The sequence below is a fragment of the Syngnathus acus genome, chromosome 10 (genome assembly GCF_901709675.1).
Source record: "Syngnathus acus chromosome 10, fSynAcu1.2, whole genome shotgun sequence".
NCBI classification, from domain to species: domain Eukaryota; kingdom Metazoa; phylum Chordata; class Actinopteri; order Syngnathiformes; family Syngnathidae; genus Syngnathus; species Syngnathus acus.
The window spans coordinates 21,462,888-21,490,688 of NC_051095.1; the positions used below are offsets into that span (position 1 = coordinate 21,462,888).

A 27,801-nucleotide genomic window follows, 5' to 3' on the forward strand; every position below is an offset into this window, starting at 1 on the left:
GCTCAGACACGTTCAGGCACACATATATCTCCGAACACAGTCACACATTCAGTGGGTTCTCGCCAGGCGGGTTTTGGCAGCCACTGTAGACTGGGCCTGTGGAGAGATCTTTATGGAGCAAGCAGAGCCCATCTGTGGCTGCTCCTCGGGGATGGAAGGCAGCTGGCTGCATGTATGTGTGCGTGAGACAAAAAATGTGTGATGACCAAGCCTTATGTGTGTCGCAGAGGAATGAGGCTAAACTTGAGGAGATACATGAGATATGTGCGTGACTCAGACGCAAAAAGTGAAACGCTACGAAAAAAAATAGCGACCATATAAGAAAGCAGTCGTACGCCACTTACAGTATCAAGAAATCATTCACTCTAACATTCAATCCAAAGGACAATTTTGAATGTTACCCAGAGAAAACCCTCACAAAAGTGAGGCAAATGTGCCATCCACTCATCCACCCTTCCGCCACACCGTAATGGCTTCAAATTTACATATCATACTTTGGCCAAAGAAATACAAATCAAACCCTTCCAATGTTATTCATTTTTGGGGTCCTAAAAGGCAGTACTGCATTATGCAGACACTCATCATAAACTAAATAGGACAAGCCAAAATAAACATCTGGCCCCCAAGAAAGACTAAATCTGATGGCCCATTTATTTATGTTCAGAAATTGGTAACAGCATGTTTGAAAATGTGCGGTTACATAATACATGACAATGTTCAAGTTTTTCTTTCCAATGCATTTTGGCGTTTTCCAAGCCTAGGATCTTCACTTTTTGTTCGTAATGAAGACAGGGCAAAAATGGGCTCCATGTTTTATCTGCGTGACTGCACAATTGTTTCTTGGAAGTATTGGAGGTCAGAGGTCCCCTCTGCTCATAGGGCCGATGGATGCTAAGTGGAGACACAGCGAGCGAGCGTCTGGGCCTCTTCTCGCTGTCACCGATCCTGACGATGACGTTCAATCATGACCGCACACAGCCCGTGTTTAACTGGCCTGCTCTTAGAGAGGGCTGGGCCCGGCTGCGAGGAAAACCGCAGAGGCCATGAGAAGAAACAGATTATGCGCCTTGGACTCCGTAATGAGTCCTGACACTCGTCTCGCTCAGCAGTCCTCTTCAGCCTGTTGGTGTACAAGCCGGTCCACTTGTTTCCTCCTCGTGGCAAGGCCATCTGGGTGTCATCTTGTTAGCTCATTACGGCACCGTGTTAGCCCCCCGTGTGACAGTGATCGAGAGCGAGCATGTACTGAGCTTGTTTGGTGAACATGAGAAGTGTCTCTGTGTGTATGTGTGTGCACGTTAAAGCTTCTCCATGTGCGACTGTTATGAGTCACACAGAATGTGGTTTTCTCTGTGTGCCAGCCTGTTGACTAACTCAAGAGTGTGTGTGTGTATCAGTGAGAAAAAGAAGGAGGGTGTCTGCCTTCACACGTACAAAAGAATCCCTCTGCAGGGAGATTGGGCTTCTTCTTCATTTCATTTTTGCTTTTCCATCTCTGGTCACAGCCTACCCATAATGCAGTTTGTATAGCTCATAGGTGATCCAATTCCGCTGCTGAGTGGGGTCTTGAATAGGGATCCAGTCGATCTTGCTACGCTAAACAACTCCTGAGCCAGATGGGTTTTGTTTTCTTTAATTTGAGGAGGCTTGTCTATGCCGCCTCCTTGTGCACTCCCGTGGAGGTGACTTGTTTACTGCGTTTAATGTGAGGAAATCTGTGTGTACGCTGCAGGCCGCGTGTTTATACATGCGAATGTGTGTGTGTGCGTGTAGTCGATGGGATCATCTGCCTCCATGCCAGTCTGTCACAATCCAACATTGTATTTTAGCTCTTTGTGCTCACAAGCTTGATGAGCAGCATGCTTTCTTAAGACGGTAAGTGCTAGAGAGAGACACACCTTTTGAGACTGGCAGCTCTCAGGACTTTGAAGGATCCACTCAAGCAACCCGACAGTGACAGCTTTACCATGCATGTCTTTCTCCGTAATATGAAATGATCACACCAGTCAACAACTCTCAGTGGATCTTAACCACACATGAAGTGAGACGGTTCACATGCCACTGCTTGAATGTTTCTATTGTGTGAGCATCACTCTATCTCTGGTGGAGCTCATAACAGTCTGACAGATAATTATTTCACTTTGATTTTGAAGGAGGACAGGCTGAACCCTGTGTACCTCATGATGAAAAAAAGGCCCTAGCCGTCACAGCGTCATTTAATCGTCATTTAATCTGGCTTTCATTTTGTACATATTACTCAACACTCAAGTTCTATACTGCAATACACAGCTGAAACGCCCCACAATCGCTTCCCGACATCGGAATGTTACGACGTTGCTCGATACATTAATCAGACGGCACAATCCGACGCTCGCACGCTTCACGACATCGAATTGGTCTATGTAGGCCTATAGACCGGATGACGGTAACATTTCATGATCTGCCATTAAGGAAGTACATCCTCGGAATCTATAGACTATTGATTGAAACGACACGGTCACCCTATGTGAGGGGTCTTTAGTGATAATGTGCAGGGCGAGAGTCAGAAGCCACACTGATTGTGTGTATAATGTGAAAAAAATGGTAATTGGCTAGCAAGACTTTTCCTGGTGTGATAATTAGCACACTGATAAGGAGGAGAATGAAGTATTTTGTGATGTGGACTGCATTTGTGTATGCGGGTTGGTTTTCACACTCTTGTGTTCATTTGAAAGGTCATTCGGCAATCCCGAAGCCATGTTGGAGAGCGTGAGAGGCTTTTTTTTTCTTTGCTGTACCTGCATCTGAGCTGTTGACTGATAATCCTCTGGATGTGTTGTGGAGAATTGATTTCTATCTATATGTGTGACATATTCCTGCTGCTGCTCAGGAGGAACAAATCAATTTTATGTTGTTTTGTCGATATGGAGTGTCTCTGGCTCTTCCTCCCCCAGTTCCTGTGTTTTCGGGTCCATCCATTCAAGCAGTAAAGGCTGCCTGCCAGCGTGGCACTCGGGGCACCGGCCTGAGTTGACTGGACGAGGCGAGGGGGGTGGGGGATGAGGGCCGCTTTGAGGCTCTGTGAGGGGTTCTGAGTGGGCCTCGGCGTAGGCGGTGTTTTATATAAAAGTCGGCGAGGGCAGGGCGAATGAATAGGGGTGGCTGGGAAGGTCCAGGATGCACCCCACAGTGCTTTTGTACACTCTTACATCCATGTGTGTGTATGGGAAAGTGGGAGGCTGAAGCATATGTGAGATCATGTGCTCATATTCACCAGTGGAATGTAAGATGTGTTTTTTGGGGGCGTTTGGAGGCAGGGGTCGGTTCTTTTCCTCCGCTTGGTTGTTTTCTGTTCTCTGTTCTGCGGTGTTTTTATAAGCTCTTTACAGGATTGAGCTCACATTGAAGCCATCCAGATGAAACAAAACCAACCTCTTTGGGTTGTTATGAAAATAATTCTTTCTATTTTGTTTGGTGGGGGAAGATCCACCTAATTTGACATTAGGGGATAAGGCCTGTCTCACATTGAGGGATTTGCCCCCCCATGAACTTTAGTTTATCTCCACGCCTGTTCCTCTCTGCACCAAAAGTCCTTTCATCAACATCTCTTACAAAGTCTCTCAACATCATGAATGAAAGATGCAATTCAACCTCCCTTTTCAAACCGCTCTCCCTTTTGACCCCCTCTAAAGTACAATAATCTTGCGTCCCACATCCCCTCCTCTCCATTGCGTGGCTGTTTGTAGCAATGGATTGCTGCTGATTAAGCCAGCCGAGAGACAAACGGGAGACAAAGTCGCAGCCCCACCAGTTTAGTTTCACATCCTGGACGCAAGTTGGCATGGAGCTTGCCAAGTGGAGGGCTTTTAAACTGGGCTAAACGCTAATTGCTGCCCTATTTCTTTTATGTTGCTTCTTTCCCATCTGCGATGGTGCTTTCAGACCTCCGCCGCAGCCAGAGCCTCATTACAGCAGACAGTTGACAAAGACTGGGAAACAGAAGCGGGATAGCAATCTAACCGCCGACTACAAGACATGCTCGGAAAATTGAATCAATGACAGGGGCCAGCTTGTGATTAAATCCTTGCGGGATATTAAGTCGTTGGGATTTGGGAAATCTTAATTATTCATCTTAATGGTTGTTGCTGTCTTTGATACTGAAACAAGTGGTATGTTAAACTGACAATCGAAAGCTGGGATTGGTGGCCTTTTGAACGAGAACACTTACAAAAGCAATATCTGCTCAAAAGACTAGAAAGGACCTACTTGTTGAGTGAAACAATTCAAGGTCTAACTATGATAGTCTTTCTTTTCTCCCCTCCGGTTCCACACTTGTTTGTCTGCTATATGTTTTGTCTGTACAGAAAGGACAAGTGGAGGGGACACAGCCAGAGAAATGTGGAGAAGGTGAATGGGTGAAAGGATAAAGCAAGAGAGGATGGGATTGTGGAGAGAAATAAAGGAGAGAGAGAGAGCGTGAGGACTAGAGGGAAGGTGGGGACTGGGGAGTAGATGGGATGGTCAGCAACAAAGCCCAATGTTGCCATGGAAACATGTTTATGCCTCACTGATGCATCTTGTAGATCCAATTAGGGACTGATTGTGTCCAGGTCTTCATAGACTCACGTACGTGAACCTGGGTATGGTGTGTGCGTATACACGCACGCACGCGCGCGCGCATGCACACACATGAAGGCTGGCTGTTGCTGCTGAAATGCAGAAATTTTTTAAAAGACGTTAGCCAAAGGATTCTCTGCGTTCTCACTCTTGTAGGCCCTTGAATTAGCGCAACCCCCTCACCTCACCCTCGCGAGCCATGAACAATGGCGATGCAGCCTTTTTCAAATTTTTGCCCTCATATCATGACCAAAAATGAACAAAAAATGCAACGTTAGAAGCACCTGCGAGGGGCGATTTGGTCAATTCCATTTCACATTCCTCCTTTCATGTGATTGAAGGCATTTACTCAGTAATGTCTCTCTAAGAAGGATGCCCATGAATGGTGAAAGGCTTTAATCCGATCATGTTCATTTTCATGGGGAGTTATTCAACGGAAATGAGACTTTTGAAATGATTGCTTTGTGCCATGGCTGACCTTCTGCCATATCCCCATCATATAGCACTCACACGCTCTTCTGTCTTACTCATATTCAAAGTACTCTACCCAGCCCATCTGAAGTGTCAGTTATTTAGTGGGCCATGATGAAATACGGGATGCAGATAAGGTGGGAGATTAGAGACAGTGACCCGGCCCCTGATGTCTTGTTAAAATGTGAGGTATCAGAAATAACAGCAAATGCATTGCACACAGTTAAATCCTGCTAAATCCGCCGGCATGGGCAGATCTTACTGATAGGCTCGCTGCTGTGCTCACTGTCTGCGACCATAACACACAGATACACACACGCACACACACCCGTGGTCAGTCCGGCTGTCTGGGTTAATGCTTGGCTAACTGGGACAGCAGATCTGAACCATGTTGACATTTTAAGCCTCAAACAAGTCCAGAACAATGATTCAGCCCAGTCTGACCCCCCCCACAATCTCCCCACCCCTTCCCATCAGACCGCAACCTCAGCCCGTTTTGCTGAAAAAAAAAAATCACATGCACACACACACAAGCAAACACACCTTTGTACACACAAACACACACACACACACGCACCCGCTCACATGCTGACCTGTATAAACACACACACACGACTGCCCAAACACACTACAATTCCACGGTGTAGCCCTGCCCCCACTTGTCACACACACTCACACACATACTCGTCTCCTGCTCACAAGCTTTTGTGAATAAAAGAGAATAGAAGCTGATCTGATTGAGTTGGCAGAAGCAAGCGAGGTGGAGCGGTACAGTAAGGCCAAATGGATTATCTTAATCCCCTAGCAGATGATCAGTCAGTGGGAAGATGAACCAGGAAGCCTGACCCCGCACTCTGTTTGCCACCTCATACTCGGACCACTGTTGTCAAATAGATATCATGTTCAAACCGGCCTAATATGTCAATTATGTTTACAGTATATTCCGTGCCACTCTCCCTCTAATCCTTTTCATAACTGCCATTTTGTGTGTGTAGCCTGCTTGTTTCCTTCCTTCCTTCTGTGTGCTTTATTTCCAACCTGTGTATGAGAAGGAACCTCTGAGGATTTGTGTCTGAACATAGTCAAGCTGCAACTTGTCATGTGTTTGCGGGCCCAAATTAGCGGCTCTGCCTAAAAGCCAATGCACGAAGACTTTAAAAACATTAAAGCCCGAGGTCTTAGGACTATATAAACTGTTTTGAAATTATGTGGCTGCTTCTCTAGACTTCTTTCATGATCTCTTACTTTCAGTGTGTCCTTTTTTTGCCTCACAGATTCGTTGCTGGCAAAGGCCTGATTATCTACCCAGACATCGGGGACAAGCTGGATATCATCTGTCCCAGAGCGGACCAAGGCCGAGAATATGAATACTACAAGCTGTACTTGGTCAAGAGAGAGCAGGCGGAGAGCTGCAGCACGGTCCTTGATCCTAATGTCTTGGTCACCTGCAATAAGCCAGAGAAGGACATCAAGTTTACCATCAAATTCCAGGAGTTCAGCCCCAACTACATGGGCCTGGAATTCAAGAGGAACGTCAACTACTACATCACATGTAAGTTTTCTACGAAAGACGATGTATTGCTGTCGTGGTTTAACATTCACTTAAGCAGAGAAGCTTGACGGAACAAGTAATACACTCTGCTACACACTCTGTTGAGCGTTGACATGTGTGACGGGGGGGGCTCCTTAGTTTAACTGTCCTTTAATGGTGACTGCGGCATCACCGTGGCAACAGCCCAAAGTCATGTACTTGGTAGTTGTTTAAGGTCAAAGTGGAAGTGGATTCTCAGTTAATTTGATGGTTTGTATAGTATGGGCATTTCTAGATTAGTTAAAAAAAAAATCCCATTCATCATGCTTTTACTTAAAATATGCTGAGGTACTTGTGGGTTTGAAGGTAGAAATATCGCACTGGTTATAAAGCACATAAAGAAAACATGCATTCCACCACAGCCAGCGCCAGCATTTTATTACTGTTTACATTATAACCCACCCGTAAGAAAAGCAATGAAATCCGACACAATGTTTTACTATAAACGTCATGAAACTCAGCATTTAAGGTTCAAGAAGTCTTTAATGACTTCTCATAAATAAGGCCATTGTTGAGGTGCCTTTGAGCAAGTTGTTGTATACGCCCCTGCAGCTTACAATAAGGGCAGAACTTTTTGAGAGCTCTCCTTGGATGTCTGCAAAGTGTGTGATCTTATTATCTGTGTTGAGTGCAACACAAATACACAGCAATTTGAACGTCCTCATGAGGAATTATTATCAGTATTTTAAAAATCAATGAAATTAAAATTAATACCAGACCTAAAACATAGATAGAGAGAAATGTTGCTTGGTAAATTATAATATCATTGTATCACGCTGATAGAAACCCACAGGATAGTATGATTTGATTTATAGTCTCATCTCATATGAAACAGAACTATTATACAGCTTTTTTTTTTTTAGATTGTGCTAGTGGTCCTAAAATAGTGGCCACTGTGTATGTTAGAAAATAGTCAAATAAATTTTAAAATATTTTTGTACACTCACTAAAGTTGTCAAATATAACACTATTTATCATAATGGGTATTGTACCATATTTAGATTGTGTTGGTGGTCCTAAAATAGTGGCCACCGTGTATGTTAGAAAATAGTCAAATAAATTTAAAAATATTTTTGTACACACACTAAAGTTGTGACATATAACACTATTTATCATAACGGATATTGTACCATATAACAGCATATTATTTACACACACAATGATATTTATTGTGTATGAACGAGTATGTATATATGAATAATAATAATAATATATGAATATTATCCAAACACATAAAGCGATACCAGATAATTTCCCTCTGTAGTCCATCTCTTGTTAGAGTTTCCTTGTTGCTACTGAGGGAATGGAATGCTATTATTTCTTTTCCTCCGCTAAGTATTACCCTTGCACCGATAGGGATTTCTTTTCTCATTCACCACATTTATAGAACCAACGTGGCATCTGTCCGCTTGTCAACATTATTCTTCCGAGAAACTATATTTTTCCTCGGCGCTTATCCACGTACTCCTTTTACATTTTGATGTTCATCTAGGACTTCAGAACAAGGTGACAAGATTGTGTTCCTAAAACGCAACCTCTGAAACACTTCATTTATTAGTGAATACATGCTAGGCATAGGTGGATGTTACTTCAAGTATTTATTTCCATTTTTTGCACTTAACTGCATCCCTTGGAAAGTGGTTGAAGTTCCAAATATTTTCAGTGGTATTTATTTAGCCACTGGATATTTGTGTTTCTTAATCTTTTATTTTTATTTTATGGTCTAGATAAAATGTATTTTATAAATAAACAGAGAAATTATTCCTCCCAAAATGCCCTAAATTTCACATGTCTTTAAGAAAAAACTATTATGTCGGGATATTTCTTGTTATTGGAATGTACGTTTTTATCCATAGTGCATACCTGTAGTTTCGTAGAGAAATAGACGTGGGAATGTTCATCTATGACCTACTTACCTTTCACAGTCTTATAAATAAACACAGTTGAACATTTTAAATGTTCTCTGACATCGACAAATGGCCTCATGTTTGAACGACCAGTAAAACTAATTTACAGAATAATCTGGTGCATAAAAGAGTGTGACGTTTCTACACTGCTTGTCTCTTAGAGTATGTTAGCACCCCCTGAAATAAAAATTCATCCACACTCTTTTAGTAAATACCACATTTCTTTCCCTTTTTTTTCTGAGGAAGTTCCATTGATATTTGTGAACTCAAAGGCAGAGTTTAAATGAGGCATGGGGATGCTTTTAAAGGGCTACAGTGGCCAGGTACATATTATGTGGGCCGGAGGAAAAAAATGCTTTCATTTTATTTTTAGAATACCCAAATGACTTTAGGGAACCCTTTTGGTATTAATGTCTCTGCTCCTACCGTTTGTTGCTGTTTTAATGCTACATTTACTTTATGATCCCAGCGGCTACCTTTCAAGCATGGTGAACAAGAGGGGCTGGGTTAGAGACAATGTTGGGGGACAGGATGGGAAATGTTGACAGGCTGTAATCCCCGTTGATTCCTCGCCAGATTTTTAACCGTCAAAAACTTTGACAAAGCAGTCACGGGGTGAAAGAGAAACTTCATCGGTCGTAGTAAAATGAAGTGAATGCTATAAAACATTACAAAATGGAATAGGACGTAACAAAACTTGGAAGTGGTCTGTAGTAGGATGTTCCACTGTGAATTTTATACGAAGCAAATTTTAAATTGTTTTACTAATGATAGGAGAGACACCGAGTGGTGTTTTTTGTTGTAATATCAATAATTAAACTTAAACAAAGAATATGATTGTTAACAAATAAATAGCTTCAAAAATAGAAGAATGGACTTTTTACCCCACAAGGGAATAGTAGAGCTTTCAGACAGGAGGAGGATTTGAAGAAACAATTTGTGTTTGTAGACTTGACTTGACAATAGCAACTTTATTGAAGCACTCTAATGTCTTTGCTGTGTAAGAGTGTATTGATGGGAGCAACTCAGAGTACTTGCCTGCAGTATTTCGGCAGACGTGCAGATTCCATCCAAGTGATGGTGCATCATTATTAGCCTCATATACTGTAAGTTTCTCGTGTCAGCAGCAATCAGATGTTGTATTTGTCTTTGTTGTATGTTAATGCTGTTGTCCTTTGCAACAGGACGAGCTGACTTGATTTCTTACTCTGCGGCCTGTGCATTACACCGTGGCTCACTTCATCTATCATGTATGCTGTACATACAATATAATGACCATGCCAGCCACATGCAGTGTGCATTTAAACCCCCAAGAGACAGTCAGTGAGAGGTGAGCACATATTTGCGGCTTTTCTGTGCTGTAGAGTCCACTGTATGTTTGCGTACAAAGGCTTGCCTTGTAAATGTCACAAGTGGGAATGTAGTCCACCCACTCGGCAATAGGAAGCAAATCTAAATCAACAGAGTGAGCTTATCTGGCCTGATTTATTGTCAAACAAGGGAGAGAGATGCAATGCGAGAGCTCATTTCAAAAGTCCATCTGCACTTTGACCCTATGGGTCTTTTCCTTGATCTACTTCACTGCCCCCTCCACTTTATGCTTCATGACTGAGGCTGAACAAGCAACAAAAGGTGTGGGGTAAAGTAAGCAACAAATGGTGCCTGTTTATGTGGCTCTCTGTTGGCCTTGTGTCACTGCAGGGGATGTCCGCCACTTGGTTCCGTGCATCCCAGGCAAGCTCTGACAGGCGTGCGTGTGTGCGCATGTGTGTGTGTGCATGTAAAGGGTCACAGAGACACAGCAGGGGTCAGTAATGACAACCCTGCTCTGATCTAAACTCAAACTCCAGACCAGCTCCAGCAGCCTGTGCCATCCATCAGTACTCACACACACGCACGCACGCACGCACGCACGCACGCACGCACGCACACACACACACACACACACACACACACACACACACACACACACACACACACACGAACGCACACGAATAACCAAACAAACTGGCTGCATTTCATTGTGTTGTCTAAACACGGGATTTGGAATGAGATGTTTGTGTGGAAAATAGCTGTGTTGAGTTTAAAGGCTGTAGATTGCAGAGAGAAATGACTTCAGACTCAAGGCTTTTAAACTAAATAAATTAGGCCAGGGAAAGGGCTTAGGCCGGTCAGCTATTGCTGCAGATAAACATGTGGAGTCACTAATCATTGCCTTTGTGGTGACAGTCAAGATACATTTCTGACAAGCATCGTTCTGATGAAAGGAGGAGCCTTGCTAATTTCAAAGCTAACTTAAAACTGACACGACTAGCGTGGAATTAAGTGCTTGGCTGGTCCAGTTCACTTTTCTCAGACGTTTGGCTGGAACTGCGTTTAAGTGGAGAACATCTAACGTTGAACAGCAAAATAGCACGGAAACTAATATATGTTTGCCCTCTGGAGAGCAAATCCACTCGCTAAGCAAAACTGGAACTGGAGATAAATTACAGTAGACCAGGCTGTACGTAAGGTTGAAAGTACAATATATGAATATAGTATAAATTATTAATAATATTCAGCTGTAACAAATTAATGTACATATGTAAATGTAATATCAATATAGTATAAATTATTAGTAATATTCAGCTGTAACAAAGGACTGTTAAGAACATAGAACATAAAATAACAAAACAGAACATATCGCTTGCTCATGTTATTTGTTTGTTTTTAAAATAGAGTCCTGGGTTTTCATTTTGAATTGTTGTCAAGTCAAAACAAAAGTAAAAAAAATACATTTAGCTTTGCTTGTATAGGCAACAAGAAAATAACTTGCTGCTATACACAATGCAAATGTAAGAAATAAAAACTGTTGATTAAAAAGAAAACCAAATTATTCATTATATTGTCACATTTTTGTAGTTTGTTAAAAGCCTTGTTTCAGGTCCCCGGAATTAGCCTAGAAAAAGAAAAAAAACCCACGACATTTATCTGTATATTTCGAGCCTTGATGCAGGGTAAGTTTGTTCATTTTTACTCTTTGATTGAGTTCTCTTGCTAAAATAGTCGCATGAGTGCTGACTATGACTGTGTTCTCCAAGGCTGAGGCCGTAAGGCAATAAACAGAAGCAGCCAGTCCTCATACACCCCTCTAGTCCTTTCCCTTCATTCCTTGTGTAGCTGGCAGGGTAAGCCTGATCCTTCCTGACATCTGTCACTCCCCATCTCAGTGTGCCGTCGTGGACTCAGACTTCCAGAGCGGAAAACTGCCGCAGCGGGGCACAACCTCACCGTCGGAAGACTTGCGCCCTCGTAATGACTTGCGGCAAACAGCGGAGATGTTTGTGCTCCTGTCACTCAGTGAGTTTGACGCTAAATCCCGGGAAACTATCTCAACTATGAGCAGCAAGGGAGAGCCAATGTGTGTCCACAAACAACCTGTCACGTAAATATTTAGAATTACCTTTTCTTCTTCCTATAACCCACGCATGGTTGCTCAAGCCATCTTTAGACACAAGCCGACATTTGACAGCTGTTATTTGACACTGTAAAATGATGTCTGTCGTGCTCAAGCCTGACAGGGTATTTTTTTCTTAGCGTGGGTTTTATTTATGATTAACAACCTACACGTTAAAAGTTGCTGTTCCTTCCCTTGCCGCGCCATTGGCTTCTGCAAACACTACAAATAAATGTTATTTTACAAACCATCTTGTTTTTGGGCTGAGGTTGAAGGTCAAGTATGAAATCCCTGGTCAGGGTTTCATCAGATTGTCCCCCTTCCCCTACATTTGCCTGGAAGTAAACGTAGTATGTGCAGATCATGCTCACTCGCATTTGGTTTGATATAAACTACATCAGGCCCCGATTGAGATTCTGCACAATGTTTCTAAAAAGAATGTTAGATGTCATCTTTTGGAGTTATCAGTAAATTACCATAATCAAATCACAGCCCCCTATTCAAGTGACATGCATTTGTCAGCTGCGCTCTTGAAAAGACAAAGGCATTTTGAATGTCAGATTATAGAGATGCAAATGACTCACACATTTTCCAACTTGCAATTAAATGGGTTTTTAACATCTGGTAACCTCCCTCGATAAAATCACGCAAAGATTTGAATTACAGGAAAGAGACTGCTGCAGATTTTCTTTTTGTCTGAATGTTTGAGCCTCGTGCATGCTTTTTATCAATGTAGAACAAAGGACAGACTCTATTGTTGCACATTTATCAGACTGTAGACATTTCAAATCACTTACAGAGCGAGCAGCGTGATTAGATGTTCTTATTTTTGACAAGCATCGTAAATGGATGAAAAATGAAAAGCTACACCACCCATAACAGTGTTTGAATGCAGTTTTATAGCCAGCATACCAGTTTGTGTTTGGAGTCTAAATGCTAAGTTAGCCTTCAATGCAAACATCACCTGAAGAAAATCCAAGTTGCTCATTGACTCGGGCTAACTGTCATTGATGTTACCGATTAGCGTTTTAAGTTGCTAATCGGTAATACTTTTCAAAGTAAACCCCGCTAACAGCGAGGTTAGCCCCAGTGGAGCAGCACGGCCCAGGATAAGGAGATTTAACCCCCCTGTCTTAGTGTTTATGGAGCAGCAGCGTAATATGTGACTTTCTGCTTGCTTTGCAAATCTATCCAGGCCTGCCTCTGGTACTTCTCCTTTGGATATTTCATTCTGAGGGGGTTAGCAGGCACCGCATTATTGCCTTTCGTTTATTACAGAGGAGTTTGTTTAGAGTGGGGTATGTCGGGGGGGGGGGCGTCCATGAAGACTTTGTTGCAGAGACAGGCAGGCCTGCTTACGTGGCCAGACAAGTGAATGGTTGTCATTGGTTACGACTAAAGCCTTCCATCCTCGATGATATATTCATGTATTCATCTCAATTAGTCGCCTTCGTACGACTCCTAACACACTCAACCGAGCTCCACGCTTACCTTATTAGAATACTTTACCCCACGCCTCGCTGTCTCCCCCCCTCTCATCATCCCAACCGTCATTATTCAGCCTGTAAGATCTCTAAATGTGTTTGTGAGCCTTGCTAAGATTGTGTTTGAGTCACTCGCTCTAACTGATAGCTTGGATCTCCTTACAGCACAAAAGCACACAGACAACAACACTCCCATTCATTTTTTGTTTTGTATTTCTTCTCCACCTCATTTGCCAACCTCTCACACAATGTTCCTTTTCTCCGTTAGCTCTTCTCAAAAGTTAAAAGTAAGCTTCCTTGTTTCATTTATTTCCATCTGCAATGTCAAACCCATCTTGGTGCATTTAAAACCTCAAAATAGCTTGAGGCAAAAAGAAGAGGAGACATTTTAAGACTGCTGGAAAGATTAATGTTTGGGGAAGTTATTGCAAAGAGTAAATATTAGAGAAGAGCATCATTGGCCTTATTTATGGTGAAACATTGCAGTTTGTTCCTGAATAAGAACATATAAGCATGATGAAACAATGGCAGCTTATGCTCTTTTTAACACATGCAAATGGATGTTTCCTCTTCTAGTTCATGTCTGAGGTTGTTTGCTCTGTGCTTTGCCAACAATACATATTCTTTTTTTCATGGGCCAATGGCTAAGCTGAAATCATAGCCCTCTGTCAGATGCCCCCCCCCCCCAGGAAAAAAAAAATCAGCGGTTTCTGTTTTCCAAGGCACGTTCTGAAACGACTTTGTTTTCCAACAGCCGCTCTGTTGCACCCTCACGGCTCCTGCCAAGAAGTCCATCTCCCCGAGCTGGAACCTGAGCTTGTTTTCTCAATCTCATCGGAGAAATATGGATTTATAATTATGGACGTTATTAGTTTTAATGCCTTATCCTTTTCTGAGGAAAACCGCTGCCTGCTCGACGTTGCCGCAAATGAACGGTGGTGTGAACATTACTGCCGAAAGCCAATTTTTTTTGGGAGGGAAGCAAGAGGAAAGAGTCTCAGTGATGAAATTGAATCTGCTCTGAGCAAAGCAAACAAACATGAATCACAAGGCGGTGATAGAGATTGCTGTGGTTCTCTGACGGATAAATAGGGAATATAAATACTGTTGTGCGGGCCAGGGCTGAGCCTGTTTCTCTGAATTCAGCTCGGTGGCAAAATGTCCATGTTCCATTCCAACCTGACCACAGTCGCACAAACGCAGCAACAGGAGGAGACAAACGTGTGCGTGCAAACACAGGAATAAATATCCTCAAAGCCACATCAGCAAATTCAAATCTCTATAAACTCATAACCTCACACTCGCATGCAAATAGAAATCCGGAAAAGAAAACAGCAAACCGCATGCACTCATTCTCCTGCCTACCTTGACTAGCGACTGCTGTGCGCATGTGTTGATAGGCACTCAAACCACGACAGGATATTTTCACTTTGATTTTGGGTGCGAATGCTGGTGACCACAGTTTGTTCACGTTGATGGATGGATACTGAAAATAGTGTCATCAAATAAGTACGCGCTACATAATTCAGCCTCTGATGGCAAGATTTGATTCTAATCCAAACCCGCGAGTCTGATTTTGTTCCCTCATTCTCTTCCTTTTCTTTTTTTCCTGCAACATAATCTTGCTCAACTCTCTCTAGCCTTTCACTCTTTAGATCCTCCCTACCTCTCCTCTTCTGCCGCGCACTGACAGATCCTTCAGGAAATTGTTTCGAATCTGCCAGACATTTTTGTGTTGTAGCTGTTTATTTGTATTGGGAGGCTCAGGGGCTCCAGGGGCCTCGAGAAGCCGTCGCTCCCTCCTGTATTGGAAGCGAGGTTAAGCTCCCAAACGCTTTAACCACTCTGCGCCGAAAACGCCGATCCTCGATCAGCATGGCTTTATCGTGTAACCAATACCGGGGATGAGGTGAGAGGAGCACCAGGGAGGACGTAATCAGTGTGTGTTTGCGCTCCAGCTACAGGCTCGGTGTGTATTAGGATGTAATCAGCATTTTCTCAAACCGTCTGATTGGACTTTTGACAACTACTAAACAAAGGAAAGAAGAATATTTTTCTTTCCGGCTCCGTGTGACCTTATAGGGCAGTGGTGTTCAAACTACGGCCCGCGGGCCGCAATTGATAGTTTTTTTAATTGGCCATTTTTAGTTGGCCTGCAATAAATTCTATAAATAGAATAGAATATGGCCCATACTTCAGCTTTTGCCTGAATGTATTGGATTTTTTAATTTCAACACCAGGGGGATCTACTGTTCAACAACTACTGTTGTCAAGGCAACTGCTTGACCAATGAGGACAAAAGTAGACAAAGAAGAAATTTATCGTCCCCAAGATACTCAACATTGCAGAACCAAAGAAACTAAAGTTAGAAAGCGAGTGAAGATAGTTTTAGACACGTTGGTACAGTGAATATTTCTCCAAAGAAAAGGCTACAATGGCCAGCTTCGTGGTTGCCCAACTCATCGCAAGAAATGGCAAGCCTTTGTCAGACAGAGACCTCATACAAAACTGCTTCGTTAAAGTTGGTGAAATAATGTGCCCGGAAAAGATGCAGGACTTCAAAAACGTCAGTGCCGTTTCCAATTAAAGTGAGGAAAAGATATATTCCACAATACCCGATCTCGAAAAGTTTGTAAGTATAGGCGTTCGAAAGTAGAGGCCACTGTAGATTGCTCGTTGATTTTTGGCACGATTGCCATCGGATCATCACTGTAGTTAGACAGCCCGATTTACATACCCAGCGCAGCTGATGTTGACCAGAATCATTTACCAAAATTAGATACACTTCTGTTATTAAGTCCAGTTCAGTCATCAGTCAGAAATCTGATGCTGCTGTTCTGAGAATGAGCTACCAAAGCTTTTTAGGAATAACTCAATAAAGATCCATTCATGGAAAGCAGTGATGAATGCAGTGTTGCCTTTAATTATAATCAACAATATAACATATTTGACAACTTTTAATTGATTTTTCCAACTTTAATACACTAAAGTTAAGGCTAAGTGTAAGTAAGTGGCCCTCCCACTCCCATTTGTTTATGCATGTGGCCCTCATTGAAAAGGTTTGGACACTCACTGAAGTTCGTCAGCTGTGGTCACAACATCACAAATGACATCACTCAATTTGAATAAGAGCTTGTGTGGGTATTAGAGACCCTCTGAATTGTGTTCAATTGTGTTCACTTTGTGTATGCTAGCAGGTAGCTGTCCTCTTGGCTTTAGGTACGACGTTGAATGCACATGCTCGGTGATAGGGACAATTGTAAGCCCCACCACCACCACCATGTTTTTTTTCCTCATGGGCTTCTATTTTCTCTTCCTTACAATACGTGGAATCTTCCAAGTGCTGTCACTTCTAGTTGATTCCATTGGATTTATTCTTAAAGCACCAAGTCACAGTAGCAATTATCTCTTGTCATACAGCGCAGGATTAGGTGCACCTTATATAATTAAAGAGACTCCGTGAATGAGCATTTGGCCACAATGGTGAAAGAGAAAATCTCCTCTAGCACAGAGAAAAACCCTAGACAGTAAGAATTGATCAACTAAATATACGTACGTTGATGTTACAGATTCTATTTCGGGGACATATTACTAAAATTAATAATATTTTCTTTTAATTATTGAACATTGAAAAATCACTCAATTCTACACACTGTCCCTTTAAAGAAAGCAAACAGCCAAGCATTCATGCGAATCAATCAATTTATTTGTCTTACTTCTCCCTGAATCAAAATCCGTCAGACATTTTGGACAATTGTAAGCTTCCATATTGTCAGCCACATTCCAATACCTCGGAGCGAGGAAACTGGAAATATGCTGCCAAGAAGAGAAAAAGTAGAGATTTTCTCACTGTTTTATTATGCTTTCTACTTTTTTTTCAGTTCCACAAGCCATATATGAATTAATAACAGGTTATTGAAAAGTATGATTTGATGTCGCAATGCATCTAAGAAATAATGATTTATTTCACTCCTATTTTCTTTCATTTTCACTTCTTGTTTCTGGCCAGGTAGCCCAATATTTTCTGTTTTGCATCCTCTATGTGTGATGGCCCGCAGTGTGTTGTTGTTTACTTATTTCTGTGCCATCCTTGACGTGTGTTATTGCGGCGAGGACGGCCCGACCCGCTTGTCATAATTCAGCCTGAAAAGGTCAGTGACGATGAAGCACCCTTCTCTTCGATGCATGAACAGACACAGTCTTGGAGCAGTGCACGCACATGAGTCATACGCACACACACGCACACACACACGCACACACATACTGAAATCCCAGCACATTTGCATAAATGCACACACAACTGCATTTTTTACACACATAAGCGCTTGTGGCGAGTGTGGATATTTTGTCTTTGTCTCTTTGTTAATGTGTTCCAGCTCCTTGGCTCTTTATTTTTTCATTCAGGAGTGGGGGGCGGCGGGTGTCTTACTGCTGGGGTATTGCTCACAGATGAGCTCTTTGGCACGATAGATTTTTGGAGCCTTGTGGCCTTTGACATGCCACTACTATCTCCCATCACATTCCGATCCATCCCACTGCTCCTTTTATCAGCACAATTGGCTGATTTGTGGCTCGTGGACCTTTCCATTGGAGGAGGGTGACTTCTTTTTGGAGTCCAGAGTCCTAACCCACCTTTTACTTGAAAGACAACCAAGACCGGACAAAAGATGAAGAGGATCAGTTTTATCATCGGGTGGGATTTACTGAGTGAACCAGCCTCATGTGATTATCAGTGCAAATGAGGTCCAAAGCGCAAAACTTCAGTTAACCTCCTGCTGGGAACAAGCTCACCAGGAGACCCTTTGTCTGCATGTATCTGTTGATTACATAACCAGACAATAGAGCATGGCTCACAAATGTGGTGTTTTGTTCTAGCAGAAAACAACAAGTAAAGCTTTTAAGACGAGGTTTTTAATCAAAAAATGTTATCCTTTATCTTTTTAATTTATTTATTAGCCTTTATTCAAACAGCTGATCTAAAAACAAAACGAACAAGGTGATGAAATTAACACGTACATTGACACGTTCCAGGGAAAGAATGAGCTAATGAGGGATTCAAAAGCAGACAGGGGGCAGCTTCTTTCATGAAATCAACATTTCCACCCCCAATAGCTTTTCATAGCGCACATACCACAATTACATACAGTCGAGGTGTCAGCCTCCTGCCATAAGCGGCTGTAATGAAAGGTTGTCATAAGGAAAAGAAGGGGTTTCCATTCGACGGGAAGGCATCGTAAAAGATGAAGGTCTGGATTTATTCATGCCGCAATAAGAGCCTGTCGCCTGCAGCTTGTCATCTCATCCTCCTCTCACTGATCTCCGTGCTAAAAAAGACGATAAACATCTGTATCGCCATATAAATCAATGATTCCTCTCCGAATACTCGGTCTAAAGCATCTCAGGTCCCTGAATGTTTAAAATCCATGACTCAGTTTTCCTCCTCTTTTATTCTTCTTCAGAATGGCATGCTTTTGTCGCCTTAAAGTGAGAGAATCTAAGGAGGAAAAATCATTCTTGAGTGAAATTGCGAACTCCTAATACATGGCGAAGGGTCACTTTGGATTTATTTTACTAGGTGTGCTAATATCACCATGTAAAATGGAGCACTTCACTTCACTGTAGCAGCTTTATAATAAAAGGAGGGCATATGCTCACTTGAAAAGCAGCACTTGACGACCAAAATGTTCCTTTGACATACAAAAGTGCTCCAGCTAAAGAGTGTGTGACATGGAAGTGTCAAGAGACTGCATTGTCTTTGTCTTTAATAATCCCCATGCTGAATTTGCTGTGTCAAGGCTTTCTGTTTTGATTGTTTTGGAAATATTTACTGCAGCCGCTACGAGTTATTTCATTTCATTACAAGACTCTTTCAGTTTTCCCTTTGTGATACTTTCCTTTGGTCATCAATTTTCTCCACACATGTGAGTTTTTATGCTTAATAGAGAATGAAAATATAATTATATGCTCAATTTAACCGTGTTCGCCATTTTCTTTGAAGCAATGGTGGGAGGACTTATCAAAATGTTCAGTAATGCGCCAGTGGTGATGACAAGCCAGTCGTGTCAGATGTTGAAAGAATAACACTACCCCTACTGCTTTCTATTGTAAAGAATACATTGGACATACATATAAATACATTATTGGGTCACTATTTTGCCCCCCCCACACACACACATCCTAAGCAAGGATAAAGCTTGTGTATTTACTATTGGCTAGACACGCTCAATAAACAAGCCCTGTGCATATACTAGTTGAGACCAGGATAAACAGTAACCAGCAAAACTCATATGAACAATATTAACCTTTTGCTTTCGAGTGTGTGTGTGTGTGTGTGTGTGTGTGTGTGTGTCGGCGGGGGGGTAGGATGACATCTCTCCCCCTGACCCAGTTTTTCCTCTGCTCATTTCTCTGAACACGCAACATTTCCAGTGCCATTAGTTAACCCATGTCACCATCTGAGAAGGGAGTTTACAGGCAAGTATGTGCACTGGCTGTATTTTTGTCTTCTAGTGCTTGTGTGGGTTGTGTGCTGCACTTAGGGTATGTTTGTTCACCTGCGTGTTTTATGTATTCAAGGGTCACCAGGATTCCACCAGGGCTGAACCATTTAGAGAAAAACAAAATGATGGCCATGTTAATAGCAAGCATAAAAAAGAAAAAGAATCCCGATCAGAGGTTACTGATGCTATGATATATATTGAGGGGATCCCGATCTTCCAGGCAATTTGGGGGCAGCGTGATTCTGATTTTATATTAACAGCATTACCTTTTGATGATACTCCTCATTCCTGACATGACTCACCAATGTATCATTCAGCATCCTTTGTGGCTGGCAGTGCGCATTACTGTCAGACATTTGTGTAGCACTATGTTCCAACTGGCCTACCCTTTGCACAACTATCTTAAATGTTTTTTTCATCTGGAGCAGGCACACTTAGTATATAAATAAATAATGTCATTTTAGCTGTTCATTTACGTAGTGTCCATTTTTTATACTGCTAGTGCAACTAGCCGTGATGCTAAACGTTCTAGTCCAGCAACAAAGCATTGGTCAAGATGGGTAAGCAGTATTCATTGCATTTTGGCAGCTTTTGTATTGACCTGGCATATCTGTGTTGTCAGTCATTTTTGCAGGTGCAGATCTGCACTTGAAACCTGGAAAGTACATAGAAAACACATTCGCGCACATGAATCAAAATATTACTGCAAGCCTCAAAGCCCTGTTTTAGGCTGCACATGATGTGGATAAAAATGCTGAGGTTTTCAGAAGCTGGAGCTCAGTCGGACTGAAAAGTGCCATTAGGGACAATTAGCTACTCTGTCATTAGGGAGGCTTGCGTAGGCTCCTGCCAATAGATTATATTATTGCTGAAATAGCTAGTAAAGGTGAATTGTGAAATGTTCCGTGCAACACGACCATGATGGGCTTACATATAACATTCAGGGTGATGATGATATTATGAGTGAATATTTCAGCAGCTGTCATGCTCTTACATTAATATTATGCACAAGCGTTAATGAATCTACACAGCCTCCTGCGGGAGTTTCTATTTTATTGTGCCAATCGACCATCATCAAAATTCCACTATCCTCACTCCCCTTGGCGCATTCCTGTCAGATTATATGGGTATCTGCTCCAAGGCATGCATGCACATTTTGAGCAGGTCTCATTCCGTGCGTAGTTGCGTGCGCGTGTATGTGTAGAGGTGGCAGACGCACAGGGGAAAGCTGGAGGATGCGATGTGCTCCAAGATGAGTGTGTCCACATCTGTCATGTTGGAGTGGGCTCACTCTGCTCCTGTTTGAGACAGATGACTTATTCTGCTCCCTGTGGTCGTCTTGTTATTCAGCATCCTTTATCGCCGACTGATCTGACAGGCGACCTGCGTCGCATGCACATATTTTATTTCCTCATATCCGTGCATATGGAAACTTCCGATGCGATATTTCCGGTGCGCCGTGCTGGCGCTTGCAGGACAATGCTGTCTTCAGGTGTTTGTGTCACGGATGCTTTGTGCAATGAATGAGAGCAAGGGGGTTTTGCGGCATGCTGAGTTGGGAAATGGAGAGTGGAGAGTGCAGTGGTGTTAAAGCTCTTCCCTGCTGGATTCAGCACAAGGTGACACAAAGACACCCGCAGCTAAATGATGCAGAGTCTCTCTGTCTGCTGGCTGATTCCTCTATTCAGACAGCGCAACACACACACACACACACACACACACACACACACACACACACACACACACACACACACACACACACACACACACACACACACACACACACACACACACACACACACACACACACACACACACACACACACACAGATTCACTCTCAGACGCGTTGGGAGGTGATGACAGGCCCTCCGCAGAGGTTAAAAAGCTTTTATGGGCAGTCCTGAAGAACCAACTTGATAAGACTGGCACTGAAAGTCCTTAGATACAAGACCAAACCATTACCAAGAAAAAGAAGATGGGCATATACTCAAAGGTGTCGACACGCATCATGAAGAGGCCTGTCCAAGCACGCGCACACGCACTAACATACCGATGCAGAACGCAATCACAACCAAATATAGCGACGAGCAAACACAACCCAGAGTGGAGAGTTAGAAAATTGGTTAGTGTGAAAGAATCAAGTTGGCAGACATTTGTTTTGCACGCGTGCACGCACACTTGCGCACGTACACACGCACGTATGCTCCCTCTGCCTCACAGACAGAGAGATCACCTCCCACTTGGTTTTCGCTCCAAACTAAGCTCACCTCCTCACTTCATCACCTCCTTTCAAATTTCCCTCACCGCCATATGCATGCACGCACATGGCAAGCCCTCCTCCGCCTTGTGCACGCGCATACATGCAATCACACAAGCGCACTTCAGACAGATCAAGTCTCACTCCTCCCTGACTTGCACACTCTGGTGTGCTTAAAAAAAGGAATCACCAGCTTCCTCTCCTCTGCTGATGATTCTCACCCAGCGCTCCTCTTTCAATCTATCTCCTCTGCCAACACCCCCATCACCACACACCCCTTCCTCCCTCCCCCCTTCACCCTTCCACAGCACCGCCACCCACCCCGCGCAAGCCCATAGTGCTCTCTGCTGGGAGGATTTAGAGGTACCCTGTAATTTCGGTGCCGGAGGAGCTCTTAAGTCCCTCCTGATCTTCTGGCTACACAAGCAGCCAGCCTGCGGTGTTTGTCTGGGTGTGTGGATTTTTGCGTGTGCATGCATGCATGGGTACATTATACTTGCTTTTAATGTCTTCTGTACATTTTTGGTAACTATTTTAAGTGAACGTTTTTCCGTGTGGGACTGCGAGTTTATGCACTTTAATTTGTGTGTTCATACGCATGAGCGCAAAAGTCTAATCAGGTGACCCCAGAAAAGGTGTGCCCCTTCAGGCTGTAGTTTGCAAGCAACAGTTGTGCTTTCTATGTCCTAGTCCGAAGTATGTTTTTTTCCAAGCTACTGCCAGGATCCATTATGGAAAAGAAACACCATAATGAAGTACAAATCCGGCTGCGCATACCTAATTCATCAGAGCTGATATGAAAAGTCAAATGTATTTTCCTCGAGCTGCAGCAAAACCTGTCTCGAATGCTATCCTCGACGAGACGGCGAGCAAGAGGCTCTAGGTTGATTGCATTTCTCCATTTCTATTTCTAGGACAAAGAAATGAACGTCTGATAGGCTGGGACATCTATTTAGCTCCATTTCATTCAGGCGTAATCAGGATTTGGCCCAGCCCTAATACTCAGGATTAGAAAGGGTTCAAAGTGCAAACATCCACATTGTTTATATTCCAGTCTGCTATTCCACTCAACATGTCATGTCATGTGTGTATGCGTGCAATTGTGCGTGTACGTGCGAGCGTGTGTGTGTGTGTGTGTGTGTGTGTGTGTGTGTGTGTGTGTGTATGTGTGTGTGTATACATGCTTGTATGCATGTCAGGGCTGCAGGAGGAGGGTTATCTCTGGAATCATGCCCATAAACCCAATCTAACCCTCTCTGTGCTCATTCATGAGTGAAATATTTGTGCAAATAGCCTCTTTTCCCCCCCTCCCCCGCTCCTCTTATGCTTTGTGAGCGTAAATAAAAATGAGATGGAAATATGGCAGGTATGAGAAGTGGCCATTTCTGTTGTGATGCAGTGTTTCATGCATAATCCACACTCCTGAGTGCTGCCTGCTTTGCCCGAAATGGCCAATGTTTTGCTTTTATGCTAAGTGTTGGTTATCAGATTGTGGTTTTTTTTTCCCAGTCCCCCTCGCAAATATTGACATTATAATGGGCGGTTGCTGTGACTATGAGGTGCCTGCTCAGCTCGCCCAAATGTAAGTCTGAATGCTGTGCAGAGCGTTAGTGGTGCTGATGGGAGGGAAAAGGGGAGCACTGTGTGAAAGGTAGCCAATGAATGTCACCCCTCATCCACTTTCTCATTAAACAACCTGTTCTCTGTCTGTCACATGGGCTGTCTCTATCCTCTCATTCTGTGCTTTGGGCAGATGCCGCACACACAGGCTCACAAAAGTAGATGTATACACCACACACAAGTACCCACACAGACAGCCGACTGCGCTGTATGGAAGCGAGCCCCTTGGGCTGGACAGGAATAATAAGCAGCAAATGATTCATGACGGGGATAGGGAATGTATTCAGCAGGACCACCTGAGTGACCTCATTTAGCAGACCTGAGAATAAATATAGAGCAGTGCATCACACTCTGGCCTTAGCTGGTGTCGTTTGGGTCGGTCAGCGCATCATCTCTTATACGTCACTCGCTCTTCTGCTTGGATCACCCCACCCTCCCCACCATGAATACCTAGAGAGGGATTCTGTGCATTTGTGTTGTGATTCATATACACTACTGTGCCAAATAGGGCTGGACAATGTGACTGATAAATATATCCTGATAAAAGTCATTTTTATCAGGTGATATCAATACACAATACACACATTTTTAATAATTCCTGACAAACATTTAAGTTGAAAAATTCATATAGAACATGTTAAATCAAAGATACCTCAAACTATTGCTGTAATACACAAGGTAAGAAAAATCACTTAATGAGAATGCTTTGTTTTGGTCGTACAATCCAGTGATTGTTCCATATCTGCGGTTCGCTTGAGCAACTGACTGACAACATTCCACCGTCGTGCCTTTGTGACAAGTTTGAAAATAATAATTACAATTAAGTTGGAAAGAAAAAATGGGTCCAGAGGATGTATATGCCATTTTTTTTTATTTTTTAAACTGCAAACACTACCTTTAAGGTTAAACACTAGTCAGTTTGATAGGCTTGCCAACTGCTTTGTTTGTATTGGGACATTTTTGCCCATTTAAAATAAAGAAAATACTGTATGAATAATCATCTCCATTATTATTATTATTTTTTTGACTGTGTAAACCATTGTTCACTTCAAGCAAAACTTACACTTCTTTCTCCAAGTACAATGACACATGGTGAGGCAACTTGAATGATCCGAAACGTTAACATATACTCTTCTTCTCTTATTCTTCTCTATTCCTAACATGAAAAGGTATTTTTTTGGCCTATTCGAAAGACACAAAAATTAATCAAAAGCAAAATAGGCACAAAGGTAATGCTTTGGTATTTACTGATCTGAGATCTCACTCGATATGCGAAGTCTGGAAACACATTCCAAATGTACGACCTCAGGGGCGTTTGACTTTAGAAGTTCCGCTGTACTTATTATGAATGTCGACACAAAGTAATGTGTGCATGTGTAGCATTGGAACGGAAAGCTTTGTTCAAAGCCAGCTTTTTCTCCCGTTAGGCTGTCTTGGCTCCAACATGTGACTTTAGATATTTCCCATCATGGACGTTTGGCACCTGGTTTCTCTTATGACTTCAGCAGCTGTAGATCTTTTGTTCTCCCACCAGTCACTCTGCGGCCAAGCATCCACACCCACAAAGAAAGCTTTAAATCATACTTCCATAAACAGCTTTGGAACTGACTGCTTTATTCTAAAGAGGAACATTTCTTCATGCAATGACCACCTCTCTCTCTATTCTGGGCCGGCCGGCCGCTGTTGTTAATCCGTTTTTCTTCGTCATTAAATCATTAACAGAAGGCTGTGAGTTTCTTTGTTCTTCTTTTTATCCCCCTGTGTCTTTATCTCAGTGGAGACTCAGGAAGACCCAATTCCCCACTTTCCTCTTTCCAAAACACGACATGACCGACGAACTGGTAATATCTGGAAATCCCGATTTGGATTAACATCAGTGTGCAAGGATGAAATGAAAGAGCGGAAGAGGGTTAGATGGGGAAGGGAAAAATAGAGTGAGAGGAAGAGGAGATGGAGTGACTGAGAGGCTTTCAGATTAAATGAAAAGCTGACAGCGTGTCAGGTTGGGATGTTTGAGAGCTGCGGCTGGCAATCATCTTTTCCTGGGTGAACTCGTGACATGATCGATGTAAATACTCGGATATGTGACAAGTTATAACGACAAACACAATATTTAACAGTTGGTGAGTTTTTTTGTGTAAGTGTGTAAAGTGCAAGCATGCACCTCATGTGTTCAACAGTTGTTGCTGTCGCCTGCTACTATCTTGAATAATACTCAAACGTGGGATTCACAAGGAAGAATACACAAGGAAATGTGGTTACGTTTGGACACAGTTAATCAGATTATTATTTCCGCCGGCACGACTAAAGCATGGAATTATTTGACGTTTAAAATGGCCCGAACACAAACAACATATAAAGTGATCATCTCTTCATAAATCCGGCCTGCCTCCAGCTGTTGGCCCAAACAGAAGCCTCAAAGGGCAAAGCTATCATTGTGCCACATCGGTAATGCTGGAACCTGTTCAGTCAGCCTGAAGGAATAGTTCATTTAGATGACAGATGCAAGTTAACACTGGGAAGATTTGCTCTCCCTGAGTGGATATAAAATTCAGAGCATGACGCTCAACTCTTAGTGTGATTATTCAAGTGCCTCTGAGCACATTCTTCAAAGAGCTAATTCTTTTGGTTAACTTGGCTCCGGAAATGTAAAAACTCTGAAGATGGTAAATTGGTTGGAAAATGGATGACTAAGGTGCAGAATGTCGAAGACATTACGACAGTGGAGCGGTTCTGCTCTCCTTAACAGTTGTCCTGACATGCTCTTAGCGTGGCCTTAGAACTAATGTTATCCCCCAACCACCCACCCCGTCCACAATAAAAAAATAAAATCGATAAATTAAGCAAGCAATGACTGAATTAGTAACCTCGATTTGACTTTTTCCTTTCTTTTTTTATATAGCTAGGAAACAATCCTTTTTGGCCCTGGAACAGGGATAAAAGTCACTTTTTTCAAGGAGTGCAGGTCTGGTTTATTTTAATACCATGCAGGTTGGATTAGTAAATGCCAATTAAGTACATTTATTTGAGCACTAGCACCGGCATTAACTTGTGGTCACATTGTTGTGGTTCAGTTAGCATTGGCCTTTTTATTTTTTATCGCAGCACCAAAAGCAGCAGCCAAAGCAATCGATTGGAATGTGTTTGTATCAAAACTTAGAATTTGAGACATCAAGAAGCATTTCCAAAGTGTAACCTCACCAGCCTAAAACAGGTTGTATCTATTAGTTTGATTGTCCGCCACCGGGATTTAGATAATAGAAAAATAACACCACGATAATGGGAAACACACCACAGTATCAGTTTGTTTGAATTGAACCAAACTTAACATAGACCAAGATGGGCTGTCACTTGTATAGCGTTTTTCTACCTTTGGTAGTCAAAGCGCTTCACACTGCTCCCTCATTCACTTACTGATGACATGGTCACAATAGCTGGGAATCGAACCCCCAAACTCTGAGTCACGCCGCCCCGAGGATATTAAAACTGTGCAACTTCCTCTTGCTCACATAATCCTCAGTATTATTTTCCTCACAGCTTTTTTTTGTACAATCCATTATTTCTTGATGAGTTTCTAATGCCTGCCTGCTGTCTACAAGCGAGAATTTGCTTGTGACGTGGCATTATTGCATTAATTTGCACAAATTACCACATACTCTAGCCACGCTAATAACCAAATGTTGTGCTTCTATTCATAATTTAGAGACTGAGTTATGATCTGATATATAGCACAATATTATTGCATCATATTATTTTATTGTCCTCTGTTTTGCCAGAGTCTGAAGCTAAAACTCATCCGGGCCAACAAAAAGTCAACATTAATTATATTTAGAACTGACAGGACACAGATCAACCGGATTAGTCTTTTGAGAGCAGCACAGGCCCATTTTAAGCCTATTTGAAACAGCACAAGTTAAATTGCTTGTAGATGCAATGAT

General features: G+C 42.6%; 1 protein-coding gene across 1 annotated transcript in view; it reads left to right on the forward strand.

Annotated features, from left to right (window-relative positions):
• Positions 1–27,801, forward strand: part of efnb1 (ephrin-B1) — a 58,204-nt gene that overhangs the window by 17,436 nt on the left and 12,967 nt on the right. Inside the window, exon 2 of the mRNA XM_037263074.1 lies at positions 6,342–6,619. Coding sequence (XP_037118969.1) covers positions 6,342–6,619 — 278 coding nt within the window. The remainder of the gene's footprint in view (positions 1–6,341; positions 6,620–27,801) is intronic.